At 38.3% G+C, this 16,080-nt stretch overlaps 2 protein-coding genes across 4 annotated transcripts in view; one reads left to right on the top strand and one right to left on the bottom strand.

The window, feature by feature from the left end:
- The window catches only part of CDPF1 (cysteine rich DPF motif domain containing 1), an 81,863-nt gene that overhangs the window by 22,782 nt on the left and 43,001 nt on the right, over nucleotides 1-16,080 (top strand). Inside the window, exon 5 of one of the 3 annotated variants that reach the window (XM_054038483.1) lies at nucleotides 640-8,347. The exons of the other annotated variants lie outside the window; for them this stretch is intronic. The gene's annotated coding sequence lies outside the window, so the exon portion shown is untranslated. Of the gene's footprint in view, nucleotides 1-639; nucleotides 8,348-16,080 lie in introns of those variants that run through there. 3 annotated transcript variants of the gene reach the window in all.
- The window catches only part of PPARA (peroxisome proliferator activated receptor alpha), a 41,426-nt gene continuing 27,567 nt past the window's right edge, over nucleotides 2,222-16,080 (bottom strand). Inside the window, 1 exon segment of the mRNA XM_054038458.1 lies at nucleotides 2,222-13,112. Coding sequence (XP_053894433.1) covers nucleotides 12,865-13,112 — 248 coding nt within the window. The 3' untranslated portion in view covers nucleotides 2,222-12,864.

The raw sequence follows: 16,080 nt of genomic DNA, 5'->3' as shown, positions 1-16,080 counted from the left end.
ACTCTCCAGGTGTAATTGTCTTACTGCCATATACAAGCTCTAATAGTGGCAGTCTTGTTCTCCCTACTGAATGAGTTTTAAAGCCCCTGTGTCATTTTGCATATGGTTTCATAAAACCGCCGACCCCACGTCTGTGATTTCTCAGCCACATGACCAGATTTTCAGAAGCTGCTGCGCAACTACAGCTCTCATTGGTTTCAGTGAGGTCACTGGATGTTCAGCATTGCTGAAAGTCAGGCCACCAACCACCACTCATCACTATGTGGTTGGAGAAGCAGCATGCTTCTCCAGCCTCTGCGACGATTTCTCTTCAACATTCTTCTTGCCTAGCTAATAAATGCTCCAACTTTGCCAGGAGTGACCTGATGATCAGGGATCCTAGTTTTCAGTGATAAAAAACAAAAATTCTTCAATAATCCCCCCCCCCCCCCCATAAAAATCCATGTTTTCCACAATTAAAATGAAACACTGAACTTTAGTTTCCCTAGTCACTATATATAGAGATATCAGTTGAACACAATGTTTTATTGATATATTTACTGTTGTAAAACACTGGAATGAGCCCATCACATTGTTTCTTTACTGTTGTCAATGGTCCTACTGTTTCAGCCTCTTGTTTTTGTTTCTTTTTATGTTTAGTGCTTTCCATGTGTTCAACAATTGTCTGCCTTCGAACGTAATCTACAGCCTACCGTACAGAACAGCACATTACCAGCAATGTGAAATTTGTCCTTTGCAAGCTCAGTGACAGTCTTTAGGGGTGATTTTTAAAGTTTTTGGCATCTTTTCATAACTTTAATTAGTCATATCTGGAGGCTGCAGTGAAATTTGAGATGCATTAAAACATGAACTCCTATACACCATTGAGTAAGCTTTGCATGCTGGAAGCAGTTAATTGGAGTATGTTTAGCTATGTAAATTTAAAGCACATTCAACAATCTACCACAAGAGGGGGAAGTTGCACACATTGAACAAGACGTGACACTGGTACTTTCAGTAAAACTTAGATAATAGTTAGTTTTTTTCACAAAATGTTAAATGCCACATTTTTCCAGGGCAAACTAATTTCTAGGATCTGTGCTGATGATGTAACAGGATATTTAGCACTGAACAAGTGAGCTAGAGCAAAGGTCCAGGCAGATGTGATGATATAAACTAGATCTGGGAGAATAATGACTTGATTAAAGTTTTTTCTAGTTACAAAATGCAAATGAATTCAAGCAACTGTTCTGGCTATTGGTAATTACCCTCTGGGATATTTCAGGGGCTCTCTTCACTGTTATCCAAAATAGGGGCCTGACCTTGCGAACACTACCCAGCATAAGGCCTGATTCAAACAGTCATCCCTATTCAACAAAGGACTTAAGAACATACTTCATTTTAAGGATGTGCTTAAGGGGTTAGCTGAACAGGGATGACTAGTATGTCATTAAATGCTTTGCTGAATTGGGACCATGCTGCTTACTAAACATAAGTAGTCTCATTCATTGCAGAAGCAGCCTATCACACAAGCGCCAAGGTTTTAGATAGGATGCATTTTTCTAAATACACTCTTGATATTGTTCTTTTAAAAGCTGCTCTCACAGTGCATAAGTCGTATTATGTAATAAGCATACTCAGCACGTTTCTTTATTAGTACATCATGTTACCATGAAAGATTTGGGCTCCAATCCTGAAAACACTTGTTTATATGCTCAGCTCCACACATGAGTGGCATCACTGAAATCAGTGGGATTACTCACTAAGCATTTAAGTGATTTCTGCACTGGGGCTTGCATATCAAAAGCTTGAAGGAAAAACCACTAAGATAAAGCTCTATTACAAATTAAACCAGTTCTATTGTAGTGGTACGGGATGTTGCAAAGGAACACGTTTTTTCCAGTGATACCTATCAATCTTTATCTGACAAAGCTTCATGAGATACTAACCTAAGCAAGCCCTGACTCCTGCAAACACTGATTCACGTGAACAGCTAAGTGAGTAGTTCCACTGAGTTTAGAACAGAGCTAGTCACATGTGTAAAAGTTATTCATGTGTATATAAACATGTATTTCCAATTTGGACTTTCAGCTCTTTCTGATTAAGTGCTGGATGCAGTCAGCAGAGGGTGGCAAAGCTATTTGCTATAAAAATACAGGACACTTTGTGATCACTGTGGATGTGTCTTATCACCAAGAAAATCAAACACCATTCGTGATGCACCACTCATTAAAACTTGTGATCCAATTTTAAAAAATATTTTATTTTTAAACCATTAAGGCAAAACCATAGCTTTAAATTAACCATCTTTACATTCATCAGTCTTACAGTATGACTTTTTAAGCGCATATGGTTCTTACAAGTCATGACACAATCACTAATCAGCTCAATCCCTTATTCTTAAGGAGAGAAAAATCAGAATGTAAAATAAAAATTAGAAAAAAATAACTCAATTTACAGGCCTGTTTCCAGTCTGTTGATTCTAGAACAAACATTCAGGATCCATTATATTTAGTAATTAAAAAACTTGTTTTTGTTGCTTGTAGAAGTGCAAAAGACCTCTTAACTTTGTCTTTCCTACAAGTCCCTATGCTACCAGGGCTTTCCATTCCCTCTTAAAACAGCACCTGCACCGTTGTGACTAAAAAGTACTAGGGGATTTAACCTGAGTTACTGGTACTTTACAGGAAGACAATCACTCCATGATAATTATTTTTGACTCCTCACCACTAAGCAATATCTGCTACTGATGAGTTTGATACATTTTTCACTACACTTTTGTATATTAAATACAAGTAAAAGGCACCCAAGAAAAGTTCCAGACAACTGGAAACCCTGACATAAAATGTTTTTTTACATCTATATTTGTGCTGAGTTAACCACTTATGACCCCCCACAGGTTAGGATTTTAATTAACGGCAGCATTGACAAAAAAATGATATTTTTTTTTGTGCCGCGTTGGATACTATAAGGTCATTCTAAAAAAATTAAAATGACCACCACTATGCAAGTACATTGGTGTGTTACATTAATAAAAAAATAATTCAGCAGCTGTTTCTACTCCAGTTTCACTACTTTTAATCTGCAATTTAGATCCTTTGAGAAGTCAATAAAACTGATCTTTAGTGTTTGACAACATTTCTTTTGTGAAATCAGTAATATTACAACTTTGACTATTTCTCTGTAATTACCAGGGCTGCCCGGGGGGGCGGGGGCAAGTGGGGCAATTTGCCCTGGGCCCTGCAGGGGCTCCGCAAGCCCTGGCCCTGCAGTGGTCCGGGTCTTCGGCGGCATTTCAGCAGCAGGGGGCCCTTCAGTGCTGCCGAAGACGCGGAGCGACTGAAGGGCCCCCCGCCGCCAAAGACCCGGACCACCACCGGGTGAGTACAAGCGCCGCAGCTCCCCCGCTTTGCCCAAGGCCCCCTGAATCCTCTGGGTGGCCCTGGTAATTACCAAGGAAATAAATCAAGGCTTAAATGTTCTCTTTCACTTCTGCAAGCTAAGGGGAATACTTAGTAGCTGTCTGTGGATCAAGGACATAGAGATGGAATCCTGGCTCATCAGCAATGCTTCCCTCACACACTCACCCTGTGGGAATCAACTCCAGGAGTGGGAATGCATGAAAGCCTCTTTCCATGGCATCATTCCCCCCTTAACCCATTAATGGTGGCTGGTTGAGCATTAGCCACCCTGATTAGTAAAAGCTTCCCGAGTCGAAATGCTGGGGAATTTGGGGGGGGGGGGGGGTGTGTGTGTGTGTGTGTGTGTGTGTGTGTGTGTGTGTGTGTGTGTGTGTGTGTGTGTGTGTGTGTGTGTGTGTGTGTGTGTGTGTGTGTGTGTGTGTGTGTGTGTGTGACACCATTCTGCTTTACTGTGGAAATCAGGAGGCAATACAAAGAGGTGGGGCCTCCATAAAGGCTTCCATGTGGCAAAATATACCTATACTAGGTAAATATATCAGCAGTAAAAGTACAGCTATGATGTATTTGAAGTTGACTTGTATACAAATCCAGCAATTTTGTTTCAGAAATCTTACAAAGTCAAGTTAGGGGGAAAAGAATAAACAACAGAGAGTGGATACTTTTACTGAACTCATATGCAGTCAATTAGGATGCCCCATTTGCTTACTGTCAGTGTTTCAGCTGGTTAACATTGTTCCAAACCCAAGTACTGTAGCCTCCGGGAGGTAAACGATAACATTCCGAGTCACCACATAATCTTTTACAGTAATCATAAATCAGGATTTGTCAAATGTGTGTAACAATTTGAGCCAACATGCATATCAAGAGCAGCATATACTCCAAAATGCTTAAATGACATTAAATAAATTGGGCCAAATCTTGCAATCCTTACTTAGGGCAAGTCCTGCAACTAATATTCCTGTGAGTAGTCATTACTTAGGCAAGTAGTCCTAATGGGTACAAGCTTCTCACATTGTTGAGGATTGGGACCTTGGTGTTTACCTTGGCAAATCAGCAAGACTGAAGGATCTGGCCCTGTGTCTTCAGCATTAGCTATTCTGTTGCTCCATTACATCTTTCCCTGCAATTGTGATCTCACAGGGAGACAAATTTAAGAAAGGTAAAAGAGGCCAGGATTGAAATAGATTAAGAAACTGAAAGAAGCCTTAATAAAACTATTAAACACATTGATATTGCTTAGAAAAGCACCTTGCCCCTGGGATGGTTTTAGTTAACAGGAAAACACATCTATTATACAGTTGCAGTATAACATGACATAGCTAATGTAGGTTTTACTTTACTGCTGCCACAGACTGTTAATCCAGTGCAGAAAAAATAGATTACCAAAAGAAAACTTAGTATATCTTTTACAAATAAGTTCTTAATAGAAATTTGACACATCGATGAACACAGAGAACTTGGATGATAATATATCATCTACAATTTTAAAGTTGCATCAACATTATAAGATGTGATATTATGTACTGCAAACAAAACAGCAACAAATATAAATCATGGCTAGAACAATTAGAACATACTGTGCTTGTCCTGGGTGTCATTTTTGAATTCTTCAGAATAAAATTTAACCATTACAAATAATTAACTTCGTGTCTATGGCCTGATCCTGCATCAGGATTTGCTAGAAGAGATCCATGCAAACATGGAATTGTACCTTAGTCACAGGATGCAGAATCAGGGCCTATATATAGATTGTCTTAGTCTATATCAAAAGCAGTGGTTTTCAGCCTCCCTGGGGTCTGCAGACTATGTCTAAGGGGTCTGTGAAAGGTTGTCTTTACCATAGAACATGGTTTTCAACTTGTGGTCAATGGACCACTGGGGGTCCGCAGACTATGGCTAAGATTTCCAAAGAGGTCCATACCTCCATTTGAAATTTTTTAGGGGTCTGCAAATTAAAAAAAGGTTGAAAACCACTGATCTAAAGTATTGGAAAAAAGGAATGTTCCTACAGAAAAATTAACAAACAACTTCCAAGTTATTGCATATTTTAATTACTTAGTTTTCATTGTATAGTCAAACAGTTACATATTTTGAAGTGTCTAAGAAATCATAGTTCAACCTCAGTGTGGGTGGCACCAAAATTATTTTTTATATAAACAAACAATAGGAGAGCTTTATTCCTGTAAAGCCAAAAATCAACTTCTCACAAAATTTAAGTATAAATTATGAGAGAAACTTAGGTCTACAGGAATTGTATAGAAACGACCTCTCTTTAGTTTTCCTACTAGGCTTGTAATTAAACAAAGTACTGCAGGCAATGGAAAGATGAAAGTGGTTCTGAAGTCCACCCTACACCTTGGCGAGTTTGAGCCCCAAACCTTAATTATGTTAACAAAATATTTTACAGCTACAGTTTATCCTGTGCCAGACTTACTTGTATCAAAAGAGAAATAAAAGGAAGTCTACATTCTACATACAAATATTTTCAAACCTTGTTTACAACTGCAAATGCTCATGCACTGATGTATCCCAAAGTTTTGCACAACACTTGCCCTCCACCACCCTGTGAACTACACTTTGGAGCAATGAGGTGCTCCAAGTGATGCCTCATCAGCCAAATTAGTAACGGAGCAGCTGAACTCTATAAGGAGACTGTCTGAGTAGTATAAGAAGGAAGCTACCCACGAGTGTTCTCTCTTTGGGGAAGGCTTGAGATCTCCACAGATTAGAAAAGATCCTACACGAGGAAGAGCAGGGGGGAACACTCAGCTGGGGCTTGGAAGTAGTAGGGAGAAGCCTGAGGGAAACTATCAGGGAAGAGGGACCATAGGAGAAATCCTATTAGCTCTGCAAAAAGAGCTGGTGGGTGCCTCTGGACAGAAAAGGCCTGCAGCTTCTGGGGAGGGAGTAGGAAGGCAGAAAGTCCTTTGAAAAGGAGTAAGTTTGTGGGGAGGGAAATAGCTGACGCAGGCAATTTGGAACAAGAAACCGATAACCCCAGTGTGGATGGGGAACAGCAGGCAATGCTGAGGTGGCAGGGTGGCTCATGACTGTTTCTCGGTGAGAGAAGAACAAGAGTCCAGAGAGACAAACTATTGGCTGAGACTGTGTTAGTTTCTGTTTAATTATTGGAACCCTCTGGATGAGGGCTCTAAAATGGTAAAAGTCTGGCTCAGGACTGATTTATACAGATGGAGTGGAAACTGAGGCAGAGTCCAGGGCAAGGGAGCATGACAGTCCTTTATATAGTTTGTGGCAATTAAGTCCACAAACAAATTAATAGCATCTTTAACTTGAGACCTTGCGGCCTTTACTCATAAAAGTTTTCACTTTGTGACTAAGGGTTTGCAAATCAGGTCCATAGTGGTTCACTTAAATAATTGACATTTTCTTTAAAGCTTTTGTGGTATAATTTACTAAAAGTTTGTCTTGCAATTATATTTGTATATTTTACATATGGAAGTTTAAAGAAACACTATCACATTCAGTTTAAAAACAAAAGACAAAACTGAACAATACCAGTAATCTTAGTTCAAACTTCATATTGTAATTTTAACCATTCAGTACCTGATGGTTAACAAACCTGATTAAGCACAGATATTCAAATTTGAATGTGGTTATTAAAATAGCACTGAGGTAAGTTACAGGCAAGCCTCAGACTGTGCCTTTCAATTCAACAAGCCTTAATAAAGGATTATGGCTTTGAATGAAGTACCAATTTTATGACATTCAACAATTCATTATTTTATTATAAAAATAGTACAATGGCTATAAATGCATTTAAATAACTGATTTTTTTCTTTTTTAAAAACTTTGAGATAGAAGCTTTGTGACTGAAAATTAAGGGACAAACTGAGCTGAAACGGAAGAGGACCAGAATAATGTAGGTAGCTGCAATGCAATCTTCTCCAACTGCTTTGTCTAAGACTTCTTACCGTAAAGCTGACCACTAGAAATGAAAGACAACACAGAAATGCTAGTTCAGTGTGCGACCTAATTCTAGCAATGAGTAAACCTTCACAGATTTAGTATTTAAGATAAACACACATTTAGATACTTATCTTAACCCCTTGAGTTTACAAACTTGTGTTAGAAATCTCATGAGAATGGACTCTGGTACAATTGCTGGTATTTCCTAAATCTGTTTGGGCCAGAAATAGTGCAAACAAGCTCTTTGGCAGGATTTCAACATTTTAGCAGCTGGTTGGCACCAGAAACCCAAAGGCACAGGAAAATGAAAATTAAGGCACTTTTAAATGCCAAAAAAGTTCAGTTTGAGTAAATGGAAAACATTCTGATTGGTCGTCATTTTAATTTTAGTGCATTTAAAATAGAGATGGGCTCCTGAAATTAAGGGATATGTGGATATCCACAAGTAACTTCATTTGTATTAATGAGGGTTGCATGCACTCACTTTGAAATTAGAATAAAGCTTTAAACAGAATAACCAAATGAATTAAAATTAAGGTTATACAATTTCCCCTAGAACCTGCTGCTAGTCAGAGTAATGATGTATCAAACAGGCCAGCAAGACTGTAATAGTGTTCTCTTTTAAATAAGACCACTCTCTTGTATAGAATTGATTTTTTTAAAAAAACCCTAACACTTGGATGTTTTGACTCCTTTGTGCATGATGAAAGTTGCTCAGGAATCTGTTAGCACTTAGTCCAAACTGTAAACTTTCACAAAAGCCATCTTGAAAATCTAATTTGTTAGTGTCTACTGTGATAATCTGTTGAGGTTAGGGTGACCAGATGTCCCGATTTTATAGGGACAGTCCTGATTTTTGGGTCTTTTTCTTATATAGCCTCCTATTACCCCCCACCCCCTGTCCCGATTTTTCATACTTGCTGTCTGGTCACCCTAGTTGAGGTAGCTGAGCTAAATCTGTGAAAAATGTAATGCTAAAATAAAGTTCTGTATATCAATACTAAATTTACAGTTGAGATTATTGTTCTGTGCCTTATATTCTTTGAAGGCAGTATAGGTATCTCTGTAGTGCACTTAGTGGAATCTCCCAGAATTTTAGGATCTGTTAACATCTTGTTCAAGTTTCTGTAACCCTCGACAAATACTTTTTGTACATATATTTTAAATGTTAATTTTAATTGTAGCTCTTTAAAACACTCATCAAAATTCAAATAGTTATGGGAACTATCCAAAACATTAGCCGGTCTTGAAATGCAACTGCTGTCTTTTCCTACTTAAAAACTTTTAGATGTTTGATGAATGAATTTCTAGATCAGGAACTTTGCTGACAAACAAAGATCCTAGCTGAAATGCAAAGAGGCTCTGGATATGTGCCATTGCTACTGTTGTCATCAGGTTCACACCAAGTGTGCTGTTCACTGTTACACACATGTGGGTGCTGCATACATCAAGAATACCAAAAGAGATGCCGACCACAGCTGTAGAGACCACCTATAGGGGTAGCACTATTGGTGTTAAGTGTGAAAGTTCATAGGCATGGGTGCTGACGTACTCAGATGCTCGTAGTCATAGCATATACAAGTGGAGGTGGGACAGAGTACTGCCTCACCTGGGGAGATGTGGGGTGTGTACAGCTGCTATTTAACTAAACAAGAGCATTAGGGAGGTTAATAGGTTTTGCTCCACCTTTGTATTTAGTATCAGACAGAGAGGCACCAGGAAGACCAGGGTTTATGAAAGGAAGGAAGGAAAATGAGATGGTTTCACTCAGCAGATGAGGTGAGAGTGGACAAAACAAAAAAAAGTCTCAACTATCAGGCAGCAAGGAATTAACTGTTAGGGCTCCCAACAGAGCAGGAATTGGCTGATGGTCAAAGACTTAATTATGGGGACTACTATTAATCAAACACAAGGCATATACCTAAAACTGAGTCAGCTGCATCACACCCCCTTACAGGATAAGCATTCTGAGGAACAAATACTTTCATCTAAGCTTTATAAACAGTAGTAACTCCATATGCATATCATCTACCTGCTGAGGCAATTCTAGCATTGCATTGAAGTCTCTCTCTCTCTCTAGAAAGTGCTGTCCTTGCTCAACCATCCAGGCAACAAAACATCACATTTTATCCCAAATGGAAAAACCAAAAATTCATCATTCACTGTAATAGTTATTCATTCTGGGCCAAACCCTACCTCCCTTTCAATGGAAGCACAGCAACTTAAGGTCAGTGGAATCACTGTGATCCTTCTGCAGTGCACGCATTCTGGACAGCACTGAACTTTACTCCACACTGGCTTCCTCCAAAGCAGTGCAGAATAGTGGCTGGTGGTAGGAATGGTGGGGGATGGGCAAGGGTATAGCCAGTGTGACAATGGTTATGTTGCTCCACCAGTCTAATCACCTGCATGGAGAAAAGTGGGTGTAATGGGTGCTGCTCAATAGAGTAAGAATGCTGCCTTTCCTGACTCCCATGGACATTTACCTGAGCAAGGTTTGTTTATTTTAGGCCTGTGCGAAGGTCCAGAATTTGGACCTATATGAAAGTTGGAAACAAACAGAGACAGTGTACTGGAAATGCAATGAACCCCAAACAAGTCTGAAATAAATTTCCAGAAGGGCAGATAACAATAGGAAGTTGAAGGATTTTAAAAGATCCAGAGCATTTAGGTCCATATTTAACTTGAGAAGTCAAATGTTGGCAACTCTTATGATTTCATTACGAGTCTTGCAATATTTGATATTTTATTTAAAGCCCCATCTTCTGGAAAGAAGTGATTATGTGAGAATCTCTGCCTTCATTTAAGTTTCTAGCCCTCAATCTTGGGAGTAAAGTTTGAAAATGTGACCTAAAAGCCCCTAAAAGACCCCCCCCAAATCCAAGATATTAGTGATATATCTTATAGTTTTTAAGCCAACCTCATCATTTTTTGGCATCTGATTCATGATTTTTAAACATTTGCAGTTGGCAATAGGAAACATTTTTAGTAGCAGAAAGTACCATTGCTGAAATCCTCTCATTTTTCTGAAGTCACAGTGTACTGCAATAATACAAAAAGCAGATCATTTCTCAATCCACTGTTTTCTGATAAAACTTGAAAATCTATTCTCTAATTCAATAGATAAGGTAGGTGTCTTATATCCATACTTTTCACTGCTGCTGGTTGTGAAAAAAGAAAAAATGGCGGATGGGAAAGGTAGCATGTATGTCATCATTTTGCATATATGCATTCTTTACTTTTTCCCTCCCCCAAACACATACACCACTTTGAGCTGTGTGTGCCTGAGAAGTTACATAAGCACAGAAACTGGAATAGATTCTAAACACACTGATGGAAGTATAGATACTTTGTTTTTAACACTTGCAATGTCTAAGTTGAAAAAAATCACTAATCATCTTACAATATGTAAGGCTCAAATGACCAAAAGCCTAACTGTACCAACAAGGCTCTAGCAGAAACAAGTTCTATGATGAAAACAGAGATCACTGTTCTGTGTTCTGGGATTTATCAAGCCTTACTCCCAAGTTGATTCTGTTAGTGAAGGTTTATGATTCTGAAGCCTTGAAACCATGCTGCAATAAAGCAGGCATGAAAACTGACCCTTTTTCAGCCACAGAAAGTATTACTATGAAAGTATTGTCAAAATTGGCTGTCAAGATCGTTGTTTTAACACCGCATAAAAAAAGATCAATAAACTCTCAGGGTAAAAAGGAAAAGATAGATAAGAGAGCAGGAGACTGTCTTTAATATATTAAACGTTACTCCCAAAAGAAACTCATGGCTAGCAGTTGTTTTCACTCTTTATACAGTAGTCTCTGAAAAGTGGCATGATGGAGTTCCATGTCTATTATGTTTCAATGATTTTCAGATTAGATGGGCTCAGTTTACTGTAACATGATTGTTCTAACTGCCAGTCAAGCTGTGTTAGTTTGGCTTTATTTCACCAGTAAGAAGTACACTGTGGCTCAGATTCTGCCCTCAATTACATGAAACGATTTTCTCCAAGCTGTGCCCTCTTTCTTTACAACTGTGCAATCAGTGTCTACAAATTCTGCTTTCTGTACCTGTTGCCTCCAGTGTAGTAGAGTAAAAGGAGGGCACAATATAGTGCATTTGGAATTTAGTTAATAGTTCTGTTGACAATGTATGAAGAGGAACAGAAGGCAGTTCACCCAGCTGGATCGGCTCCGAGGGGGTAATATAAGCAGAGAATGTAAAATAATATTTTTTATCAGGACAGTACAGTATGTATGACTTTGAATACATATTGGGTGCAGACCTGTTAAGAATAAAGGTGTCATGTTTATACAATCACTTTTCAGAGTAGACCACCACCTGAAGCTATTGTATTCTGACAATCTGGAATTCAGCTTCCTTGGGGCAAGAATCAGACTTCTGGGTGACTCCCCAAGTCCTGCTAATTCAAAATGGCATATTAAAATAAAAATTTCATCTTCAGCAATTAAGACTTCTCCAAGATGCACACAATATACTACATCTCCACCCAAAAGGGACTTTTGCCTAGTTTCATTAGAACACTTTTGAAAAAGCATTCCCCAGTTATAAAGTACAATTCACTAACAAGCATCTTGCTAAAATATCTTTGACATATTTTATAGAGTCTTACACTTTATGGCCAGAAAGGACCACTAGATCAACTAGTCTGACCTCCTGTATATCAGAACACCAGCACCACCCAGGACCCACACACTGATACTTTGGTTGGTCTAATTTTGGTCATTGGGTATGATATCCCAGGAGACTACACTATTATGTGCCATAGGCAGAGAATAGACGGGACCAAGGGGCACCAGTGCCCAAGGCTCCCACAGTGGCAGGGAAGTGATTATGTGAGTTACACCATGGTAATCCTTTAATTAATTTTTTTTAAAGACTCTTTTTAAAAGGTTAATCCTAAAGTTACTTAAGTAGTACTATTCCTCTCATAATTCAGACAGCAACAAAGTAAATATCTTTCAAATAAATATACCTGTGCACGTATAGTTATACCCAGCCACTTGATACATCTAGCCTGACTCTTGTTTGAGAAAAAAAATTGAAAGTGCTAGTTGGTTCTCAATAATGAACATGAGAGTATTTAAACCAAGAGTACATAATCTATAGAAGATAGTGCATGTATCTTGAACAAATTTTGCCCTATTTGGTAAATTAATACTCAATGACTAGCCCAATACAGAATATAATTTTGATCAATCAAGGTCTATTTGTTAGTCAACAGATTCAGATTTGTTAAACATCTACTTGTTCAGTACATTTACATTCTCGCTAACCCTCAAATTTCAAATTAACCAAAGCTTCTTATGAGCAAATTAATGAGCACTACGTAATTTCTCTAAAGTACTTAAAGAACCCACGACAAAAGAAGTGTGACATTCCAGTTATCTACAATTTAGATTTTTCATGTTCTGGAATTCAGCACAGCAGATAACTGTACAAAGTAATTTTTCTCCCATCTATTATTAATATTGCTCTTGGCTTTAAATACTGTGGAAAAAATTACAAAAAACTCTTAATACATATCGCTGTAGATTTCTTGTAATAAAGGATGCAAGAGTGCATCAGATTCAGTCTTTTTGATTATCTGAACAAGTTGAGCATGCTCTGTGACAAGCTGTCGGAGGTCAGCCATTTTCTGGAGGAGTTTTGGGAAGAGGAAGATGTCATCGGGATGGTTGTTTTGCAAGTGAAGTTTTAGTACATGCACAATGCCCTCCTGCATCTTTTCAATGTATTCTACATTTACAAGACCAGGACGATCTGTTCTCAAAACAAACAAAAGAATACACGTCATATAATCTTACCATTGTTCACATTTTATCTGCATGTAAGGCCTGCTCCAGGCATCCACTGAAGACAATGAGATTATTTCAATCAACACCAATGATTTTGGAGCAGGGACAAAGTAAAATCTTGTCATTAGTAAATTTTTGAAACAACTGAATAGCTATGGAATACTCTCTCAGGAGTACTGGTACAGACTAACTTTATTACATAAATAAATAGATCCTCATGACTTTTGCCAATGTTATTTCAAGATGGGCTGAAGAGAGAATTCTCCATGTGACTCAAAAACCTTCTGCTATAGTACAGTGGAGATGTCTAGCCTGGATATCTGATTTTATGTTCTCTATATGAAGGTTGTGGCATCTCCAACCCAAGTCAGAAAGATGAATAAGATTAAGCATTTGTGTGTTTTTAATAAGCTCTTTGGAACAGGGAAGATATTTTACTGTGTTACTACAGTGCCAAACACATTGAGTCACCAATCTGGATTGGTACTTGATAGGTATTACCATAGTGCAATCAGTCATACAGGAGGCTGGCAACACCACTTATTATTAAGATTATGAGAGACTTCCCATTATCAGAACATGTTTTCAGTTGCTCATAACTTTGACAAATATGTGGGCTGAAATTTTCCATGCCAGATGCGTGCCTCATGCTGGAACTTCAGCTGTTTCCAAGTATGAGGCTGGGAAAAACATATATGTTGTCCATGTTAAAAAAAAAAATCTTTTCTTTGGAAAAAGATATAGCACACCTGTTCTTTGGAACAGGGATTTCAAATTTGGCAAACGAAAGGGAGGCCTTTGTGTTAGGATGTTGGAGAAGGGGAGATGGATCTGATGAGGAGCCTTGGTACACGGGGACAACTGGGACTGTCTGGGCAAACAGACTTGGACAAGGCACCTCAGAGAGGGAAGGTGACAATGAAATTGGATACGGAGCCTGGATGGGGAAATTTGAACTAGGAGCATCAACTGGAGGCTGTGGTGGGGGAAAGAGACTGATTAGATGAAGAGCTGGTAGAAGTGAGGCGGGGGTGGGGAAAGGAGGAACGGGGACTGGGTATGGATGCTGAAGGTGACTGGGACGGTGAGTCCAGAAGGGCAAGACTATCATTTGCTGGGCAAGGATACGCCTCAGGAGTGAAGATAGACTGGCTAGGAGAGGACAGGAATGGGACAAGGAGCCAGGATGGGTGTAAGCATTATGATTAGGCTTGGAAAGATCAGACTTTTATCAGGAAATTTGGATTTCACCATACACACACGAAACAAAAATGTTTCCATTGATAATAATCCAAATTTTCAGGCAGGCAGAGCAAGAAAAATGCTGTCCAAGAGCTTAAGAGTTTGATTTAAGGATATTTATTTTGTATATTTTGACATGAGATGTTGACAATTTGTATTTTAACTAAGGCTGTTGATTAATAGCAGTTAACTCACGCGATTAACTAAAAAAATTAACTGCGATTTAAAAAATTAATCGCAATTAATCGCACTGTTAAACAATAGAATACCAATTGAAATTTATTACATATTTTTGGATGGTTTTCTACATTTTCAAATATATTGATTTCTATTACAACACAGAATACAAAGTGTACAGTGCTCACTTTATATTATTTTTGATATTTACAGTGCAAATATTTGTAAACAAAATAAATAGTATTTTTCAATTCACTTCATACAAATACTGTAGTGCAATCTCTTCATTGTGAAAGTGTAACTTACAAATGTAGATTTTTTTTGTTACATAACTGCACTCAAAAATAAAACAATGTAAAATTGTAGAGCCTACAAGGCCACTCAGTTCTACTTCTTGTTCAGTCAATTACTAAGACAAACAATTTTGTTTACATTCACGGGAGATACTGCTGACTGCTTCTTATTTACAATGTCACCAGAAAGTGAGACTACACGTTCACCTGGCACTTTTGTAGCCGGCGTTGCAAGATATTTACATGCCGGATATGCTAAACATTCATATGTTCCTTCATGCTTAGGCCACCATTCCAGAGGACGTTTCCATGCTGATGATGCTCGTTAAAAAATAATGCGTTAATTAAATTTGAGACTGAACTCCTGGGGGGAGAATTGTATGTCTCCTGTTCTGTTTTACCCTCATTCTGCCATATATTTCATGTTATAGAAGTCTCGGATGATGACCCAGCACATGTTCGTTTTAAGAACACTTTCACAGCAGATTTGACAAAACGCAAAGAAGGTACCAATGTGAAATTTCTAAAGACAGATAGAGCACTCGACCCAAGATTTAAGAATCTGAAGTGCCTTCTAAAAATCTGAGAGGGATGAGGTGTAGAGAATGCTTTCAGATGTCTTAAAAGAGCAACACTGATGCAGAAACTACAGAACCCGAACCACCAAAAAAGAAAATCAACCTTCTGCTGGTGGAATCCGACTCAGATGATAAAAATGAACACGATGGTCCGCTCTGCTTTGGATTTTATTGAGCAGAACCGCTCATCAGCATGGACGCAGGTCCCCTGGAATGCTGGTTGAAGCATGAAGGGACATATGAATCTTTAACGCATCTGGCACGTAAATCTTGCAATACTGGCTACAATAGTGCCATGCAAATGCCTGTTCTCACTTTCAAGTGACATTGTAAACAAGATGCGGGCAGCATTATCTCCTGCAAATTGTAACCAAACTTGTTTGTCTGAGCGATTGGCTGAAGTAGGACTGAATGGACTTGTCGGTTCTAAAGTTTTACGTTGTTTTATTTTTTGAATGCAGTTATTTTTTGTACATAATTCTACATTTGTAAGTTCAACTTTCATTATAAAGAGATTACACTACAGTACTTGTATTAGGTGAATTGAAATATACTATTCCTTTTGTTTTTTACAATGCAAACATTTGTAATAAAAAATAAAGATAAAGTGAGCACTGTACACTTTGTATTGTGTTGTAATTGA

The sequence above is a fragment of the Malaclemys terrapin genome, chromosome 1, assembly GCF_027887155.1.
Source record: "Malaclemys terrapin pileata isolate rMalTer1 chromosome 1, rMalTer1.hap1, whole genome shotgun sequence".
In the NCBI taxonomy this organism is placed as follows: Eukaryota; Metazoa; Chordata; order Testudines; family Emydidae; genus Malaclemys; species Malaclemys terrapin.
The sequence above is the reverse complement of the archived record's forward strand: the minus strand, read 5'-3'. Positions and strand labels throughout refer to the sequence as shown.